Source organism: Archocentrus centrarchus, chromosome 8 (assembly GCF_007364275.1).
Source record: "Archocentrus centrarchus isolate MPI-CPG fArcCen1 chromosome 8, fArcCen1, whole genome shotgun sequence".
Taxonomy (NCBI): Eukaryota; Metazoa; Chordata; class Actinopteri; order Cichliformes; family Cichlidae; genus Archocentrus; species Archocentrus centrarchus.
In genome coordinates, this window is record NC_044353.1 from 17,189,764 (window position 1) to 17,206,409 (window position 16,646).

A 16,646-nucleotide genomic window follows, 5' to 3' on the forward strand; every position below is an offset into this window, starting at 1 on the left:
CGACTGGACTTCTTTTTGTTTCTTGAAGACGTTTCACCTCTCATCCGAAAGGCTTCTTCAGTTCTCAACCAAATGGTGGAGAGACCCAGGTATTTAAACCCCTGTGGGCGTAGTCTCCTGGAGGTGGTTATGACCCTCTATTGATCATGTGCTTGAACACATGTGCCCAGGTGTGAAGGGGGCGTGGGTCATATTTAATCAGTGGTTTCAGTTGAAACCAACTTAGGACTCCGCTCCATTGTTTCCTGTGGCCTATTGAGGTCACTGGAACAAAGGTGTGAATGGGGGTTGAGACGTCTGGGAAGGGAGCTCAGGACAGCACTGTAAGCGGGGGAAAGTTGGTGACGTAATCCACCTCCTCTGTTCAATGATGGTTGTTCACAGTGGACATAGATGGCTTCTTTCACTCCTCTTTCAAACCATCTGTTTTCCCTGTCCAAAATGTGGACATTGGCATCCTCAAAAGAGTGCCCTTTTTCCTTCAGATGCAGATGTACTGCTGAATCTTGTCCTGTCGAAGTGGCTCTTCTATGTTGTGCCATTCGTTTGTGAAGAGGCTGTTTGGTTTCACCAATGTAGAGGTCCGAGCACTCTTCACTGCACTGAACAGCATACACTACATCGCTGATCTTGTGTTTGGCGGGTTTGTCCTTGGGATGAACCAGTTTTTGTCTTAGGGTGTGACTTGGTTTGAAGTATACTGGGATGTCATGCTTGGAGAAAATTCTTCTGAGTTTCTCTGACAAGCCTGACACATATGGGATGACAATGTTGTTCCTCTTGTCCTTCCCATTCTCTGTAGTTTGTGTTTGGCCTTCATTCCTGTGCATCTTAGCTGATTTGATGAAGGCCCAGTTGGGGTAACCGCATGTTTTGAGGGCTTTCTTAATGTGTGTGTGTTCCTTATGCTTCCCTTCTGCCTTAGAGGGAACACTTTCCGCACGGTGTTGTAGGGTCCTGATCACCCCAAGTTTGTGTTCCAGAGGGTGGTGGGAGTCAAAGAGGAGATACTGGTCTGTGTGTGTGGGCTTCCGGTAAACTTCAATGTTGAGGCTTCCATCTTCCTCGATAAGCACCGCACAGTCCAGGAATGGTAACTTGTTATCTCTGGTGTCCTCCCTGGTAAAACGTATGTATTTATCCACTGAGTTAATGTGACGAGTGAAGGCTTCTACTTCTTGGGTTTTGATTTTGACCCAGGTGTCATCTACATATCTGTACCAGTGGCTAGGTGCCGTCCCTTTGAAAGAACCAAGAGCAGAACCAAGAGCAGACTGAAGTCCAGTCGCCTTTTTCAAGCTCCAGAGACTATCAGTAAACAATCCTAACCTTCACATCTCTACTATTAAATTGTTTTTAGTTCAATCCTAGAAAACAACTGAAAAAGGCAAGTCAAGGCTACAACTCATCTCCCAAACTGAATGACAGAGTTCATGTTCTGGTTACTGTTGTTCCTGCTGATTCAGTACATAAATTAAGTGGCAACATTGTGAAGAAGCTGAAAGATGTCAGAAAGACAGCAGGGGACATGGGTAAGACAACAGCTGCAGAAGTCTGTATACTATCTCAGCTAATAATGACATATGCAGCTGTATAAATAATAATTTAAAACACACACACACAAATAAATAAATAAAAAAACAAATGCTTAATATCTCATTAAGTTTCTGTGTTAACAGGGATTCACCAAGTTGCCATTCTCACCAAAGTTGATGAAAACTGTCCTGATATAAACAGCATCTATAAGAGCAAACACCTGAAGAAACAGGTACACCTTTTCTGTTGGTAGTTTTTAATGTTTTTAGTTTTGAAACTTTATATAGAACATTAAGTTACATTTTCTAAATTAAACACTGACATCATTGATCACTGATTAACTGAAATGTCTGTTGGTCTTCACCATTATAAGTTGAGGCTTCATCACATCCTAGCAGTCTGAATATAGTATAGAAACAAATCATTTACTGTTATTTTACTCTGCTGAAAACTATATGAATGATTTATACCTCAGCTTATATCGAAATGTGCATATGCAAAAGTTTACTTGTTTATATGGGAGTAAAAGTGTGCAAAATTAAATCAATTTCACAAAGGTCTTTTATTCTGCTGTTACCTTTTAATGTGCTTTTAGGTTTGAAACAATATAATATTAAGTTACACTCCCTAAATTCAGCACTGAAGTTAATGATTAACTGAAATTATTTTATTTAATATTCAGGTTGATAAATTTAGCCAGTTGTTTGGCATTCCAGAGAACTGCATCTTTCTTGTGAAGAACTACAAATCAGAACCCAGAACAAATGACGCCAATGATGCTCCTATTCTGTGTGCACTGAAACAGATGCTTCGCCTTGGAGAAGATTTCCTTTGCAATGAATGAGACATGAAAAAAGTACATTTTTACCAGTCACCTACACCATACGTTTAATTGATTTTCTTTCATTTTGAGACTGAATGTTGTATTTACTATACTTTATGTGAGGCTTCATTATATCCCAACCAATATTAAAATTGTATTGAAAAATAATTGATTATTACACAGAAAATATTGTGAAATTAATACTGGCATGATGAGTTTGTTCAAAAAGTTCCCTATTTATGAGAACCATCAGAAAATGCATAAACTTTATGATTCAAACACAATAACGATAAGACATGTTTACATTTGCAGCTTAATTGTCCTACTTAATGCCAGTTGAAGCTAGCAGCAATAATCAATAAATGTTTGAGTCAACAATTATAAATATAGAAATTCTGTAATCAGTCTACTTTTATTCTGTACTCCTCATGATTAATTAAAAAAAAAAAGCTACAGAAACAGGTCTTATCAGTTTTTGTATGTTAAATGCTGCTAAAATGCCATTGCAGATGACTCTTGGCTTTTCAAAATTTAAGGCTTTTATACTTTTACTAGTCCTATTTTGGACATCCTTCAGTAAATCAGACTTTCATTAACTAGTCAAACCTAGTGAAGAAACAGATAGGCCAACAAGGCACATGGAAAAGCTAAGTTAATGTATACATTACCATTTTAATTTTGTCATTACATTCATTAGATTAGATTAGCCCTTCCTGATCAGATCTTTTCACCCTGAAGGAACATGAGTAGTACTACCATGCACTTTTAAGGCCCCCCACACCCCCCACCCCGCCCCAACTTCCTCTTTTCCCCCACTTCCTCTTTTTCTCTAACTTCCTCATTTTTCATATGGTCACGCCCCCCTCAAAACTAAACTAGCACCCCCTACCCCACTCTCAGACTGACAGCAATATACAGAATTTTATATTGCTGATATATTGCTGATATTGCAGCAGGTGTGTGTGAGTGAATGTGTGTGTGTGTGTGTGTGTGTGTGGGGAGAGGTGATGATGTTTGCCCAGTGGTTAGCTATTACATAACAGAGCAGCTGGGGGGATAGCTGTCAGTTGAAGTTAGGGCAGGGTGGGGGGTGCATGGTAATACTACTAGCATGGCCTCTTCTTTGAGCTCCTGGACTACCCATTTTTAAACTAGAAACAAAAGTATTATATATAAAGTATGTTTATCTGAGTTTGTTATGTAGCACCTCTCTAGCGTGTGCAGCTATAATGAGAGGTGGCTAACCTGAGTTCTTTTAGATGTTCAAAGAACCTGGGGTTTTTCTAAGAAATTTAGCAGAATTTCCCTTTAGACACATGGGTAGTCATCTTGTAAATAATGGTCTATTTAATTTCTCTTGTGAATATAATTACATACGTTAATACACTTATAATATCAAAACAGTCAAACACACCAATTAAGAGAAAAATATATAGAACATTTACTTAGAAAAATAGAATGAATGATTTACAGCTTTCCTTTTCAGGTTTTCACTTTTCAGTTTCACTTAAACTAATAAATGTATTCAACATAATGTAAAATGTCAAGCTTAAAATCTCCTATGGACCCCAATAATTAACCTACAGCCGGCAATAAAATAAAATAAAATGATACTCAGTTCCAATTTTTGCAGGCCTGAACGCTGCTTGGGAACGCTGTAGCCTTAAATGAATGGCCGTTTCACCTCAAAGGCAAAAATAAAAAGCGGTACCTTTGCTGATAGAGTTAACCACTCACAGTCAATATCGGCAGAAGAAACCGATGAGAAGAGGTGATTCACGTGGATGTAACGGGGATTCACGCAGCAAACAATGCAGGCACAGTCCTCACACGCAGCCCTGTCCGGCTCCGTCGGCTCTCTGTCCTCATTGTTATGGAAATAAATTTGTCTCAGTATTATTCAATCAAACAAAAACTAATCTCAATCAAAAAAATAAATTGTGGTTAAAACTTTTGGAATTGTAATGAAATATTTTTTTGTAATGGAATATTTTATTTTAAAAAAACATTTTTATCTGTAAAACTTTTTTTTTAATTCAAATGACTCATTCTTTTCCTCATGAAGAGAAAAAGTTATTTGCAAAAGACAAAATTTTATTTGCGCATGTCAGAAATCTATGGATGTTCATGTTCCCAGCACTCAAAACTCTTTGAGTTCAACCAAAAACAGGGGGCTTCAAAACCAAAAGTTTGAGAATTGTAACCAAAGATTTATTATTAAATTTAAGACAGAAATCTCTAAATATTTATATACATTTAGTGAAATGAATGATTATTGTACATTTATTTGCTGTGTTTAGTGAGTAAAATAGTAAATAGTCTGCTATGGGTTGCCACAGTCCCATGCATGCGATAGGAGTCGTTCCCCAGTATGGATGCCAGTTTTGCTTGCATCCTCCTCCCATTTATGCTGAGAAAATGTATGAATATAAAAAGCCAATATAAAAATATTGGCTTATTTTGTGATTGGCAGCAACTTGTACCAATAAAGTGGGACAGGACCATGTTTGCCACTGTGTAGCATCCCCTCTTCTTTTTAACAACAGTCTGTAAATGTGTGCTGCGTTATTCCTTTCATCACTTCCTTTTTCCCACACAGTGAAACTCTTTTTATATCCTTCAGCTCATTGCTATTCTGTGACTGCCTTCTAGAGGTCCATGGTGTAGTGGTATAGAGGTTTTAATCATGTGTTCTGCTGCTTTGCTCTTCAATCATATCCCATTTCAGCAGTGATCCTCTACATGTTGCAGTGATCTTCTACATGTTGCTGTGATCCTGGATGATCCTCTTCATACATCTCATCTGCATATGAGCTCAAAAATCCATCACATATCAAACTTCTTTGGTAGAACAGCATAAAGCTCAAGGTGGTTCCAATTTAAGAAAACTGATAGCATAACTAAAATATACCAACATATAAACTGTGGGGGTCTTTGTACAGTATATATGAATGTGTCATGGTCCTGGGCTGCTTAACCAGTGTTTTGTGTTTTTTCTGTGAGATTCTGTTTTTTGTTGTAGTTCTGCTGTATTCCTGAGTTTGTTCACAGTTTAGATTCCTAGTTTGTTATAATTTCTGAATCCTTTTATTAGTTTTTGTATTTGTTCTTCTCTTCCCCGTGTCTCTGTGTTCCTGCGTTTGTTTTGTCCCCGTGTCTTGGCGCTTGGTCTCGTGTTTTGTGTTTAGTTTCACTTCCCATTGTTTTCCTGTGTGGTGTTTAGGTTTCTGTTTAATTATGTATCCTTAAGTTACCAATAGCTTTTAGAATTTAGTTCTCCTTGTGTTTTCCCTTAGTGTTCCACCCTTTTGTGTAGAGTCTTTTGTGTTTGTTTCCTTTGTATGATCTCAAGTTTGCATTTTTTTCCCTGTCTTCCTGTCTTATTTTGCCAGTCTTGTGTCCTGTGTGTCTTGTGACCTGCTTTGCTTCCCCTTGTATCTGTGTAATTCTGTTCACCAGTGCCTTGTCCTCCCCAGCTGTCTCTTTTGCTCTCCCTGATTACCATGTATGTGTATTTAATGTCTCAATATTCCTTAGTTCAGGGATCCTGACATCCAGGCCTCGAGAGCCGGTGTCCTGCAAGTTTTAGATGTGTCTCTGCTTCAACACACCTGAGTCAAATATAGAAGTCATTAGCAGAACTCTGGGGAACTTAGCTGTGTCCAAATTCAGGGGCCGCATCCTTCGAAGGACCCGTCCTACGCAGACCGGGTCCTTCGCGGCCCATGAAGACCACAAAAGGCCGGAAGTGAACGGCTTTGAAATTGGATGGTCTAGCCTTCATATCAGCATCACCCGCCCCCACCTCGGCATAGTTCATGTTGCCTAGCAACCGTGACAGTGCCAAGCACAGCTGTGGAAAAGCAGCTGGTTAAACGGAGAGCGGACTTTTGCTCTTTTTTGTGGTTTAAGTCTTTAATTCAAAATAAGCTGTTAAAACAAGCATGATACATTTCAACATCAAGGAATACAGCTGAGTGAATGATTAATTTCGAACTATATTGAGACATTAATGTACAATAAAACTATCCAGTTATGATGCTTAAATTTAATTTCAGGCAAACCGATTTGCTGAGGAACAAATAAAACGCTGAAATAAACCAAACATCAGCCATTAGAGATTATCTGAATGAGTTACATCTGTGCTTAACTTCCACTCAGCGGCGAAAACCAGCAGGGGTTTGAAAAGGACGTGCTGGCAGTCGGATGTTCTCTTCGGCTAAAGCAGGCCTCTATAGCCCGGTCAGCTGACAGCTAGCTAGATGAGCTGCTGGTAGAGCAGCGTCAACGGACAGCTCCAAAAACAGCGGAGCACTTTTTGTAATTAAGCGATATCTTGATAAAACAAACTGATATTTGAGGTTTACACATTTACATTATCACCTGAAAACATATTAAAAGTTTATTTTGTATCACAGAAACAGTCATTTTTCAAACTTTTTGGCCGCTGTCCTCCGCCATTTTTGTGTTTGAGTTTTGATGCGCAATGAATCATGGGATTTGGTAGGCCACGAAGGATACACTGGACCCATCCTTCAAATTTGAGAAAAGAAGGACGCATTTGTCGACCGCATTTGGAGGAGTCTTCGAATTTGGACAGCCTTTGTCGCCTCGCTGTGACGTAACCGGCCTACAAATGCGGCCTCCGAAGGATGCGGCCCCAGAATTTGTACACAGCATACTGCGGAGGTAATTCAGCCATTTGATTCAGGTGTGTTGGATCACGGACACATTTAAAACCTACAGGACACTAGTTCTCGGGGCCTGGATGTGAGGATCCCTGACTTAGTTCATTGTTTTGTCCTCGTGTGCCCCCCCTTGTTTCCAAGGTTCAGTATAGTACAATCCAGTCCTGCCTTGGTTTTTGCATTTTGAATTTTGTGTTTTGTACCGAGTAGGAGCTTCCAGCATTAAAGCTGTTTTCAGTTCAGCTCTGCTTCATGCGTCCTGCATTTGGGTCCAACCCTGCCTGCCACACAGCCACATATAACAGTATGTGTATATTTTTTTTAAATTTAATTGAAACCTTATTTAATCAGGCAAACAGATTAAGAACAATTTATTATTTACAACTGCAGCCTGGCAAAAGGCAAAGCCTTTAAGGGAAGGGAATAGGGAGACTCAAACAGTACAGAACAATGAATAACAAAGCAATATACACAACAAATAATAATCATAAAATCACAGTAACTACATAAAACAACTAGAATACAATAGGATTATACAGAATATGCAATGAGATCTACAAACATCCTTAAAAAAGTTTTTCAAATGACTCTTAAAATTGGGAACTGAAACAAACTTAGTCAGTCTCAATGTTTTCTGAAACAAGTTCCAGAAGAGCAAATGCAAACAAGCAAAAACAAGATATGGTACTCAGAGTCTTTAACAATAAATATTGTGAAGACCTGGTGTTGCTTCTTGTAACAGACCCTGGTTGCAGCAACTGACATAGGTATGAAAGTGAATAGCCCAAAATGGTCTTACAAATGAGAGTAAACTTAACAAGACACTGCTGTGTGGTGAGCAGGGTTAGGACCCCAATGCAGGGTGGGGGGGTGTTCAGAGTCTAAACTGTTCAGACTACTATCAGCTTTTTACTGCTGGACTCTTAAAAAAAATTAACAATAATAAACAAATAAAGTAAACTTGACTGAAACAAGGAATACAAATTAAACAACAAAGCAAAAAAAAAAATACCACACTAGAAACACACAAGGAAGAACATGGCAAAGAACAGGAAGAGGATGCAGACAATAAATACACAAGAGGTAATGAGAGGAAAGTGGAAACAGCTAGGGAGAACAGGTGAGCTGAAACACACTGACACAAGGGGAAGCAAAACTAAATATAAAGCACACAATCCAAAGGCCTGCCAAAGTAAAACAGGAAGTGACTGTTAAGAGACCTATGCATGTGAACTTTACAATGACAAGAATGAGGGAACAAGAAGGGGAGAAGGGAAAAAAAAATAACTTAAACCATTCAAAGGGATCGAGCCCATAAATATCCCAAAAACTCAACAATCCTGGCAAATTGCAGAATAATCAATTCTATCGCATGAAGAGTCCCTTTACATGCATGTCTATATGCTGTGTCTCCAAATCCTAATTAAATAAAGGGAGGATATTTTTTTCAACAATGATACATTGAACCTTCAGTTACAGTTTATTAATATGATGTGAAAAAGATAAAGCATATTCCTCAGGGTTCCAGCCAGAAAGAAATTTCTGTGTTGTTATCCAATTATTCTCTTCCGCTTATCCTGTTCAGGGTCACAGGGGGGCTGGAGCCTATCCCAACTGAAATGGGGTGAGAGGCAGGATACACCCTGTACAGGTCACCAGCCTGTCGCTGGACTAACACAGAGAGACAATCATTCACACATATGGGCAATTTAGAATCACTAACTGACCTAACCAAATTAACTACATGTCTTTGGACTGTGGGAGGGAACTGGAGTACCTGGAGAAAACCCACGCAGACACGGGGAGAACATGTAATCTTCACACAGAAAGACCCCAGCCAAGGTAGAATTAAACCAAGGTCTTTCTTGCTGTGAGGCATCAGTGCTAACACCACACCACCGTGCTGTTGTTGCTATCCGGTCTTTAAGTGATGACTTAGAATTCCATTTCCAGGTCCAAATTCTCCTGTGTTCAATACTCAGCAATGCTGTGTCCATCGTTGTTTTGACCGATCTGAATGTAATAGTGAACAGTCACTGGGCTGCCATTGCTGTCCATTTATGGGTATCTGGACCCAGAAGTGACGTCGGACTTAAAGACCAGATAGTCTGTGTGTTGGGGTGTAATTAGCATTAATGCTAAATGCCATGCCAGCTTGCTAATTGTAGGTACTTGGATAGGCCCATTCACACATGCCAACAGTGTTTTATGACACCACAAGAACCATTGGCATCTTGACTCTCTCTGCGCTAAACGCTAAAAAACGGGACACTGCGAGATATGATTGTCATTTTCATTCTCCGCCAAAGTTTGTCCAGTTCACATCCAATTTCTCTAAAAAAAAAAAAAAAAAAAGTTATATTTTTGCCAAGAAAGGTGAATTTTAACCCAAAAACTTCCATCCTCACACCATACCACCAAGAAAACTCTTTATATCGATTATTTAGTCCCTTAATCACAAAACTTTTAACTTTAAAATGATCATTCGACCACGCTGGTACTTTCCCATGCATGGCCACTGCCATATGACATTTGAGAGGTACCAGGAATCACCAAAAAAAAAGTTTTATTATTTTTGATTAATGCATGAACTTATTTCATTGTTTTCCCTCCAAATATACAATTGGTAATGGATCAGATTAATGAAAAAAAATCTAAATACAATTTCTAATAAATATATTAAAGATTTTGTTTAAATAATTATTGCACACTTTCTGTAAATCCTATAAACTTCATTTCACTTCTCAAATATCACTGTTCATCTGCTATATAATATATTTAACTGAACAACCAATGATTTATAAAGGAAAATCCTGAAAATTATCAGGGGTGGCCAAACGTTTGCATACCACTGTAAATATATTAAAAATATATTAAATATAAATAACTTAATACAAATATAATAAATCCATGATGAATACTAAAGTTTCCTTGCAAGGTTCCAAAACACAAAATACAAAAACCCCAAGCCAAGATGGGACTGTAGTCAGCAATTCAATCATCAATTGGGGAAATCACAAAACAGAGGAACACACAGCTTAACAGGGTCATAGACAAGGATGTGACAAAGAATTGAGGAACACTGAGGCCTTAAATACACACACCAGGTAAAAAGGGTGAGCAGAGACAAAAGGGGAGAACAGATGAACACAATCAGATTTAATGAGACAATGGGAAGCAAAACTAAACACCATGCACAAGGACTACTGATTCCCAAAAGAAACAGGAACTGAGATAACCAAACAAGGAAGAGACAGACACCAGAATAACAAAACACTAGAAATTTGAAAAAGGAGGGAGGAATACTGAGGAAGAACTAACTAAGCAACTGTGAACACAATCAAATATACTTGACAGGAACCTATACAAGATATAACATAAACACCAAATAAACCAAGAACCCATTAAACATTTACAAAACAAACAAACAAACAAAAAAAACCTCAGAACACTGGTCAAACTGACCTAGGACCATGACAAAAAGAGAAGTGAAAGCAGTAAGAAAACATGAAATTGAATCTTCCTCAGCACTACAGTCACTCTGTCCAGAGCCACAGATCAAAAGGTAAGGACTTTCAGAATGCAGTAAAACTGTAACAGTCTTCTTTTTTTTTCAGTGAAATAACTTGTTGTTTCTATGCTTTCTCATCTGTCTATATTTGAAATCCTGTCACAAGAGTGTGATATAAAATGAATAATTGTTTTTTTATTGTTTATTATTTGTTCTTATATATATTAAAGTTTTTTATTTGTTACATTTACATGTGACTCTGAAATCCCAGTCATATAGTGTGACTGGGATTGTGACCGGCATTTCAGAGTTACATGGTATTCTCTAAACTGAAACAAAAGCAGTAAGAAAGGACATTGTTTTATTATTCTTGTCATTTGTAATTAGTTATCATTATTTATTTATTTATATATAATTTATAACTGTTATTTCTTAGTTACATGCAGTTGTTTTATTTTTCTGACCTTCATGCCTGTTTTTGTTGTTTTACTTTAATATTTTAACAGATGTTTTTTATTTGGTTATAATCCTTCACTCTCCCTCTATCACTCAACTTTTAATTTGGATTTTCTATTTTTCACTGTCACTTTAAAGCTAAAATAAAAGAACACAATATCAGATTTATGTTGAAGGTGAGTAATTACTTCATGAAATCACAGACTTATCTTTTATATATGTTAATTTCAGTTCAGTATTTGATTGTTTACCTGTCCATGTAATTGTCTTGTTTTACAGATATGGGAGGTAAGTCCTTAACCTGTTACACATTAGTCTAGTCTCACAGCAAAATGTATAAGAGCTATGAAAGTTTCATGGTCCTGGTATTTTTGTGTTTAATGGACTTTGTGTTAGTTTATGTCTTTGTGTTCTCTGAATTGTTTTATCGTTTCTTGTGTTCTCATTCAGTACTATTAATTAAGTAGCCTTAAGTTTATTTTCACTCATGTGCCTGCCTCCCAGTGTTGTCAAGTCTACATTCCTGTCTCTGTTCTGTTGTTTCCTGTTTTACTTTGTCAGTCTGTGTCTTTTGTGCTCTGTTTAGTTTTACTTCCTTGTCTCATTTGTGATTACATTCAGCTCTCCACTTGTTACCTGTTCCCTGATTATCCCTTGATGTATTTATTGTCTCAGTCTTCCCCTCATTATTTGTCAGTGTCTTGTTGTCGCATGTGGTAGTGTCCTCCCCTGAGTTTCTAGTATTTCTAAGGTTATGTTTCCCCAAGTTTAGGTTTCCTTAGTTTCATTATTCTCCGTGGTTATTATTTTGTTAATTCACGCCTGCCTCTCTCTGAGTCCTGCATTTGGGTCCTCACTTTTTGCATGTCATACAGTCACCTTTTACTGACCGTGACAGAAAGTGCAAAACCTGTTTTAAATTAAAGGCTGAAACACTACAACAATTTGAAATCAGGAAAGGAAAGCAAATTGTTTCATCATTTTACTGAGAGACTGGACTGTACACTTCCACCTTCTTATTCTTCCAAATATTGCAAATCAAATTTTAATAATGATAACACTGGATGACACTTTATTAATGATAACAAAAGTAATGGTAACAACTGATTGATTTTAAAATTCTCAGTTCATTTCTCAAGTTACCATTTTGTTAACATATATAATTTCTTTGCTTTTAGAAATTCTTAGTCAGCCATGGAGGACTTTGCCAGAGTGAGTATGATAAACATAAAGCCACTGCAGTGCTTGTCATGTCGGGCGGTGTGAGGGGGGGGGAAGTGGACCCATATGCAGAACTCCAGATAATAACGTAACTTAAAAGGCATTTATTGCGTAGAACAAAAACCAAAATATAAAATCCTTCTGGGAGTCAGACATAGGGCAGAAAACAAAAACGACACAAGGTAGACAAAAACACACAGGCACTCCAACATGGCAACATCAACAACAAGCAGAGAAAACACAGGACTTAAATACATTAGGGGATAACGAGGGAAAGTGGAAACAGCAGGGAGCACAGCTGAACACAATGACACTGAGGAGACAAGGGGAAGCAAAACTAAATACACTGCACAAGAAACAAGAGATTACCAAAATAAAACAGGAAGTGGGACAAGGGAACAGAGACGGAGACTTGACACAAAACACAAGGAACTAGAAATAAACCGCAGACCAAAAACAAAAGAACAAAAAAACATTGGGCCACCAGCCCAGGACCATGACAGTGCTGGTTTTTTTTGTGTGTGTAGTTCTACTCCTTAATGTGATTCATATGGTTTCCTATGTTGGCTGACTGCTGTGTGTGACAATGAAGCATCACTGACAATGTTGTGCAATCAATAATGCAAGTGATGTTTTATTTTTATTTTTTTCTTTTATTACCTGGCATAACCAAAGCATCCTTGATTTTGTGAAATTACATAAATCTCAAAATAATAAAGACAGCAATCCCAAACTTCTGTTTAGTGGTAGTGCAAGCAAATCTAGTTTATACAACTCTGCTGACACTATTTTACAAGGCAGTTACTGATAAGCAAATTGGTGAACCTGAAACCTGGTTCACCAATAAGCTATTGATCATTTTTAATGATGCCAAATTCCAATATCCTTGTTAATATAAAACAGTTAATTTTGCATATTACACTTCATTGGTAAATAGCCATGAAGTGTAAGATGGATTGCGTGAGATGGATGATTTTTCTTGCTATTTTCATGCTTCCAAAGTCACTAACATAATATTTAATCTTATTTATCCAGCTCATGATATTTCAGTTTTTGGTGGTAAAACACACAATTACTGTAACCTCACAAAAGGAGGTTTTGGCCAAAACTGAAGAAACAATAATGATTCCAAATTTATAGAGAACTGGTATGTTTTTATTTCTAAAAGTACAAACAATTTAACTGTAAAATTGCAGTATTGTTCATTTGTTCATTTGTTAACAGGAATAACCAGGATATCCTGGATGTCCTGAAATCTTACAAGCCTCAAAATAAAGATGCCAGCCATCTCAGAATTCTGCTTATTGGACCAGTTGGTGCAGGAAAATCCACCTTCATCAACTCTGTTGACAGTGTTTTACAAGGAAGAGTTGCTGGACGAGATTTGACAGATGCAACCACTACCAGTTGCACCAGTTTCACCAAGAAGGTATCTGTCTATCTGTCCATTTGCATTTACACTATTAAATAAATGAAGACCTATTAACTCCACCTTCTCCTTTCAGTACAAAACTTATAAATTCTCCAAAGGAAATCAAGATCATTACTCATTTGTTTTCAATGACATCATGGGCATTGAGAAAATGGCTGGTGTTCATCTAGACGATATCAAACTTGCCCTAAAGGGACATGTGAAGGACAGATACAAGGTAGAATCTTTTGAACTTTGGCTTTGTATCATTCATGAGGCTGGTTTGTTTGTTTTCTGTGTTCTGTTGTAAATAAAACATAGCTTTATGAGATTTGCAAATCCTTGCATTCTGTTTCTATTTAGATTTTAATTTTGATATGTTTTCATGTCAAATGTATGTAATTGGGGTATAAATAAGATTCATTATTTATTATTCCTACAAAATAAAAGTAAAAATCCTAAAATGAAGCTTTTGTGTTTCATGAGTAGGATCTGCATTCTCACATTTGCTGCTTTATTCCATTTATCATGTCCTTGTTCCCACGCATTGAAACTCTTTCTATCCTTCAACTCATTGCTATTCTGCCTTTGAGACATCTTTTGTGTAACTGTTTTTATGACGTGCTCTGTTTATGATGTGCTACGTTTCTTTTCAGTCATCTCCCGTTTCACTAGTGATATTCTCAATGCCAGTATGAATCTGCTTTCCTTGTTCGTTCAACCATCGCTCTCTCACCATCCTCCATGGTCCTTAAATCTTTATCACACGATGATATTTCTGGACATGAACAGCTTTCAAGCCAGAGTTATTGTAGAGTTATTTCTCTCTTTTCTGCCTTTGATGACCCTTGATTCTGCCTGGTACCTTCTTATATTCTACCTTATCTTCTTCAGGATCAAACTTTCCTGCCTTCATAAGATTGCTTTTACTCGTTTAGGGGATCTGTTTTGTTTTTAATAATTCATCAGTAATATTATTACTCAAAATCTTTTAAACAATTAAATAATGTGCACAACTTTCTCAGCTTGTTTTACATTGTTTTCTAGTTTAATCCTGAAAAACAACTGAAAGCGGGAGATCCAGACTACAACTCTTCTCCTGATCTGAATGACAAAGTTCATGTTCTGGTCATGGTTGTTCCTGCCAGCTCAATGTCTTTACTAAGTAAAGACATGCTGGACAAACTCAGAAATGTCAGAATGGCAGCCTCTGACTTGGGTAAGGCAACAGTTACAAAAGTCACTTTGTGTGGACTGATTATGGCACGTGCAGCTGTATAAATAATAATAAAAACTTAAAAGACAAAAACAAATATTTCCAAACTGATTATGTTTTTGCATTAACAGGCATTCCCCAGATGGCTGTCCTCACTAAAGTTGAGGAAGCCTGTCCTGAGGCAAAAAAGAATCCAAACAACATCTACAAGAGCAAGTACCTGAAGCGGCAGGTACATTTTCAGGATAATTCTGAATAAAACATTTTTCAGTTTGAAACCATAAAATATCCTTTGTTACATTTTCTAATTTCAGCATTGAAATTATTTTACAGCTTCTGATTAATTGAAATGTTTTTATTTAATACTCAGGTCGACCAATTGAACCTGTTGCTGGGCCTTCCTCTGAACTGTATCTTTCTTGTGAAGAATTACAATTCAGAAATCGACACAAATGCTGTCACTGATGCTCACATCCTGTGTGCACTGAAACAGATGATTGTCTTTGGAGAAGACTTCCTCAGTCACCTGAATGACTGAGAAACAAGAAAATGATTATCTGACCATAAGACTGAAGGATGTATTCATTATACATGGGAATGTGGGGCTTCATTATATCCCAGCTGAACCTGAAATTTAGTTAAATTTACTTCTGTTATTTTACGCTGCATTAAAAACTGAAGCTTTCTTTCTATCTAAATATGCACATGCTAAACAGTTTGTTATGGTCTGTGGGATTTGTTGTATTCTTTAAACATTTTTTTAAATAAAGCCTTAAAGCCAGAGTTCAGAATTTTTTTTTGCTGGGTTTTGATTTTCCTTTATTTCTTAATATTTTCAGTTCTAGTTTGTATTAATGATATTTGATGAGTCCCTTCAGTGATTTCTTTTGTTTTATCCCCTTTATTAAGCTCACTCTTATTTTGGTATTTCCTGTGTTCAGTTTTTGTCTCTTGGATCTGTGTGTGGATAGTGTAGTTTTTCAATAGTTTCTAATGTCTTTGTGTGTTTCCCTGATGAGCAGCGGGAAACATTCCTGTTGGCTGCAAATAGTTTTACAATAATTTTATTGTTCTATGATCCTAAAAGAAACTATTTTTACTTGCTAACTTCACTGCACAAAGCCAAACCTACATTTGAATTCTGTTTTTAAATACACCTCAAAACAATTAAAGGAACACATCAGGTCTCAAAGGGGATCATGCTGGATGTCTATACTGATATGGACTGGGTAATGTGTTAGAAATGAAAGGAAGGAAGGAAAATTATCAACCTACAGAGGGCTGAAATCAAAAACACCCCAAAAATCAAAGTAAAAAAATGTGGTAGGCTAGTCCAAAATTTCACAGCAGCAACTTAAAATGGTGCTCAGTAGTTTGTATAGCCTACATGTGCTTGTGTGCATGCCTGACAGATTTGGACCAGGCATCATTGAGTACTGAGTCCAGTGCACTGAAACACAATACTCAGAGGTGTTCTATTGGGTTTAGGTCAGGTGACTGTGGGGGCCAATCAGTAATATAAATTCCTTCATCCTCCAGGAACTGCCTGCTCTCACCACATGAGGCCGGGCATTGTCGTGTACCAGGAAGAACCCAGGACCCACTGCACCAGCTTAGGGTCTCACAATGGGTCCAAGGATTTCATCCCAATACCTGATGGCAGTCAGGGAGCTGTTGCCTAGCCTAGAGCTCTGTGTGTCCCTCCATGGATATGCCTCCCCAGACCATCACTGACCCACCACCAAACCAGTCACACTGAACAATGTTACAGGCAGCATAATGTT

At 37.5% G+C, this 16,646-nt stretch overlaps 1 protein-coding gene across 1 annotated transcript; it reads left to right on the forward strand.

The window, feature by feature from the left end:
- The first annotated feature begins 1,528 nt into the window (after positions 1-1,528).
- On the forward strand, positions 1,529-15,400 carry LOC115784430 (interferon-induced protein 44-like). The gene is made up of 7 exons (XM_030735639.1): positions 1,529-1,532; positions 1,680-1,768; positions 13,470-13,664; positions 13,741-13,884; positions 14,694-14,865; positions 14,994-15,094; positions 15,233-15,400. Exons 1-7 carry the CDS (start codon positions 1,529-1,531, stop codon positions 15,398-15,400), a joined length of 873 nt encoding a protein of 290 aa, XP_030591499.1.
- The last annotated feature ends 1,246 nt before the right edge of the window (positions 15,401-16,646 follow it).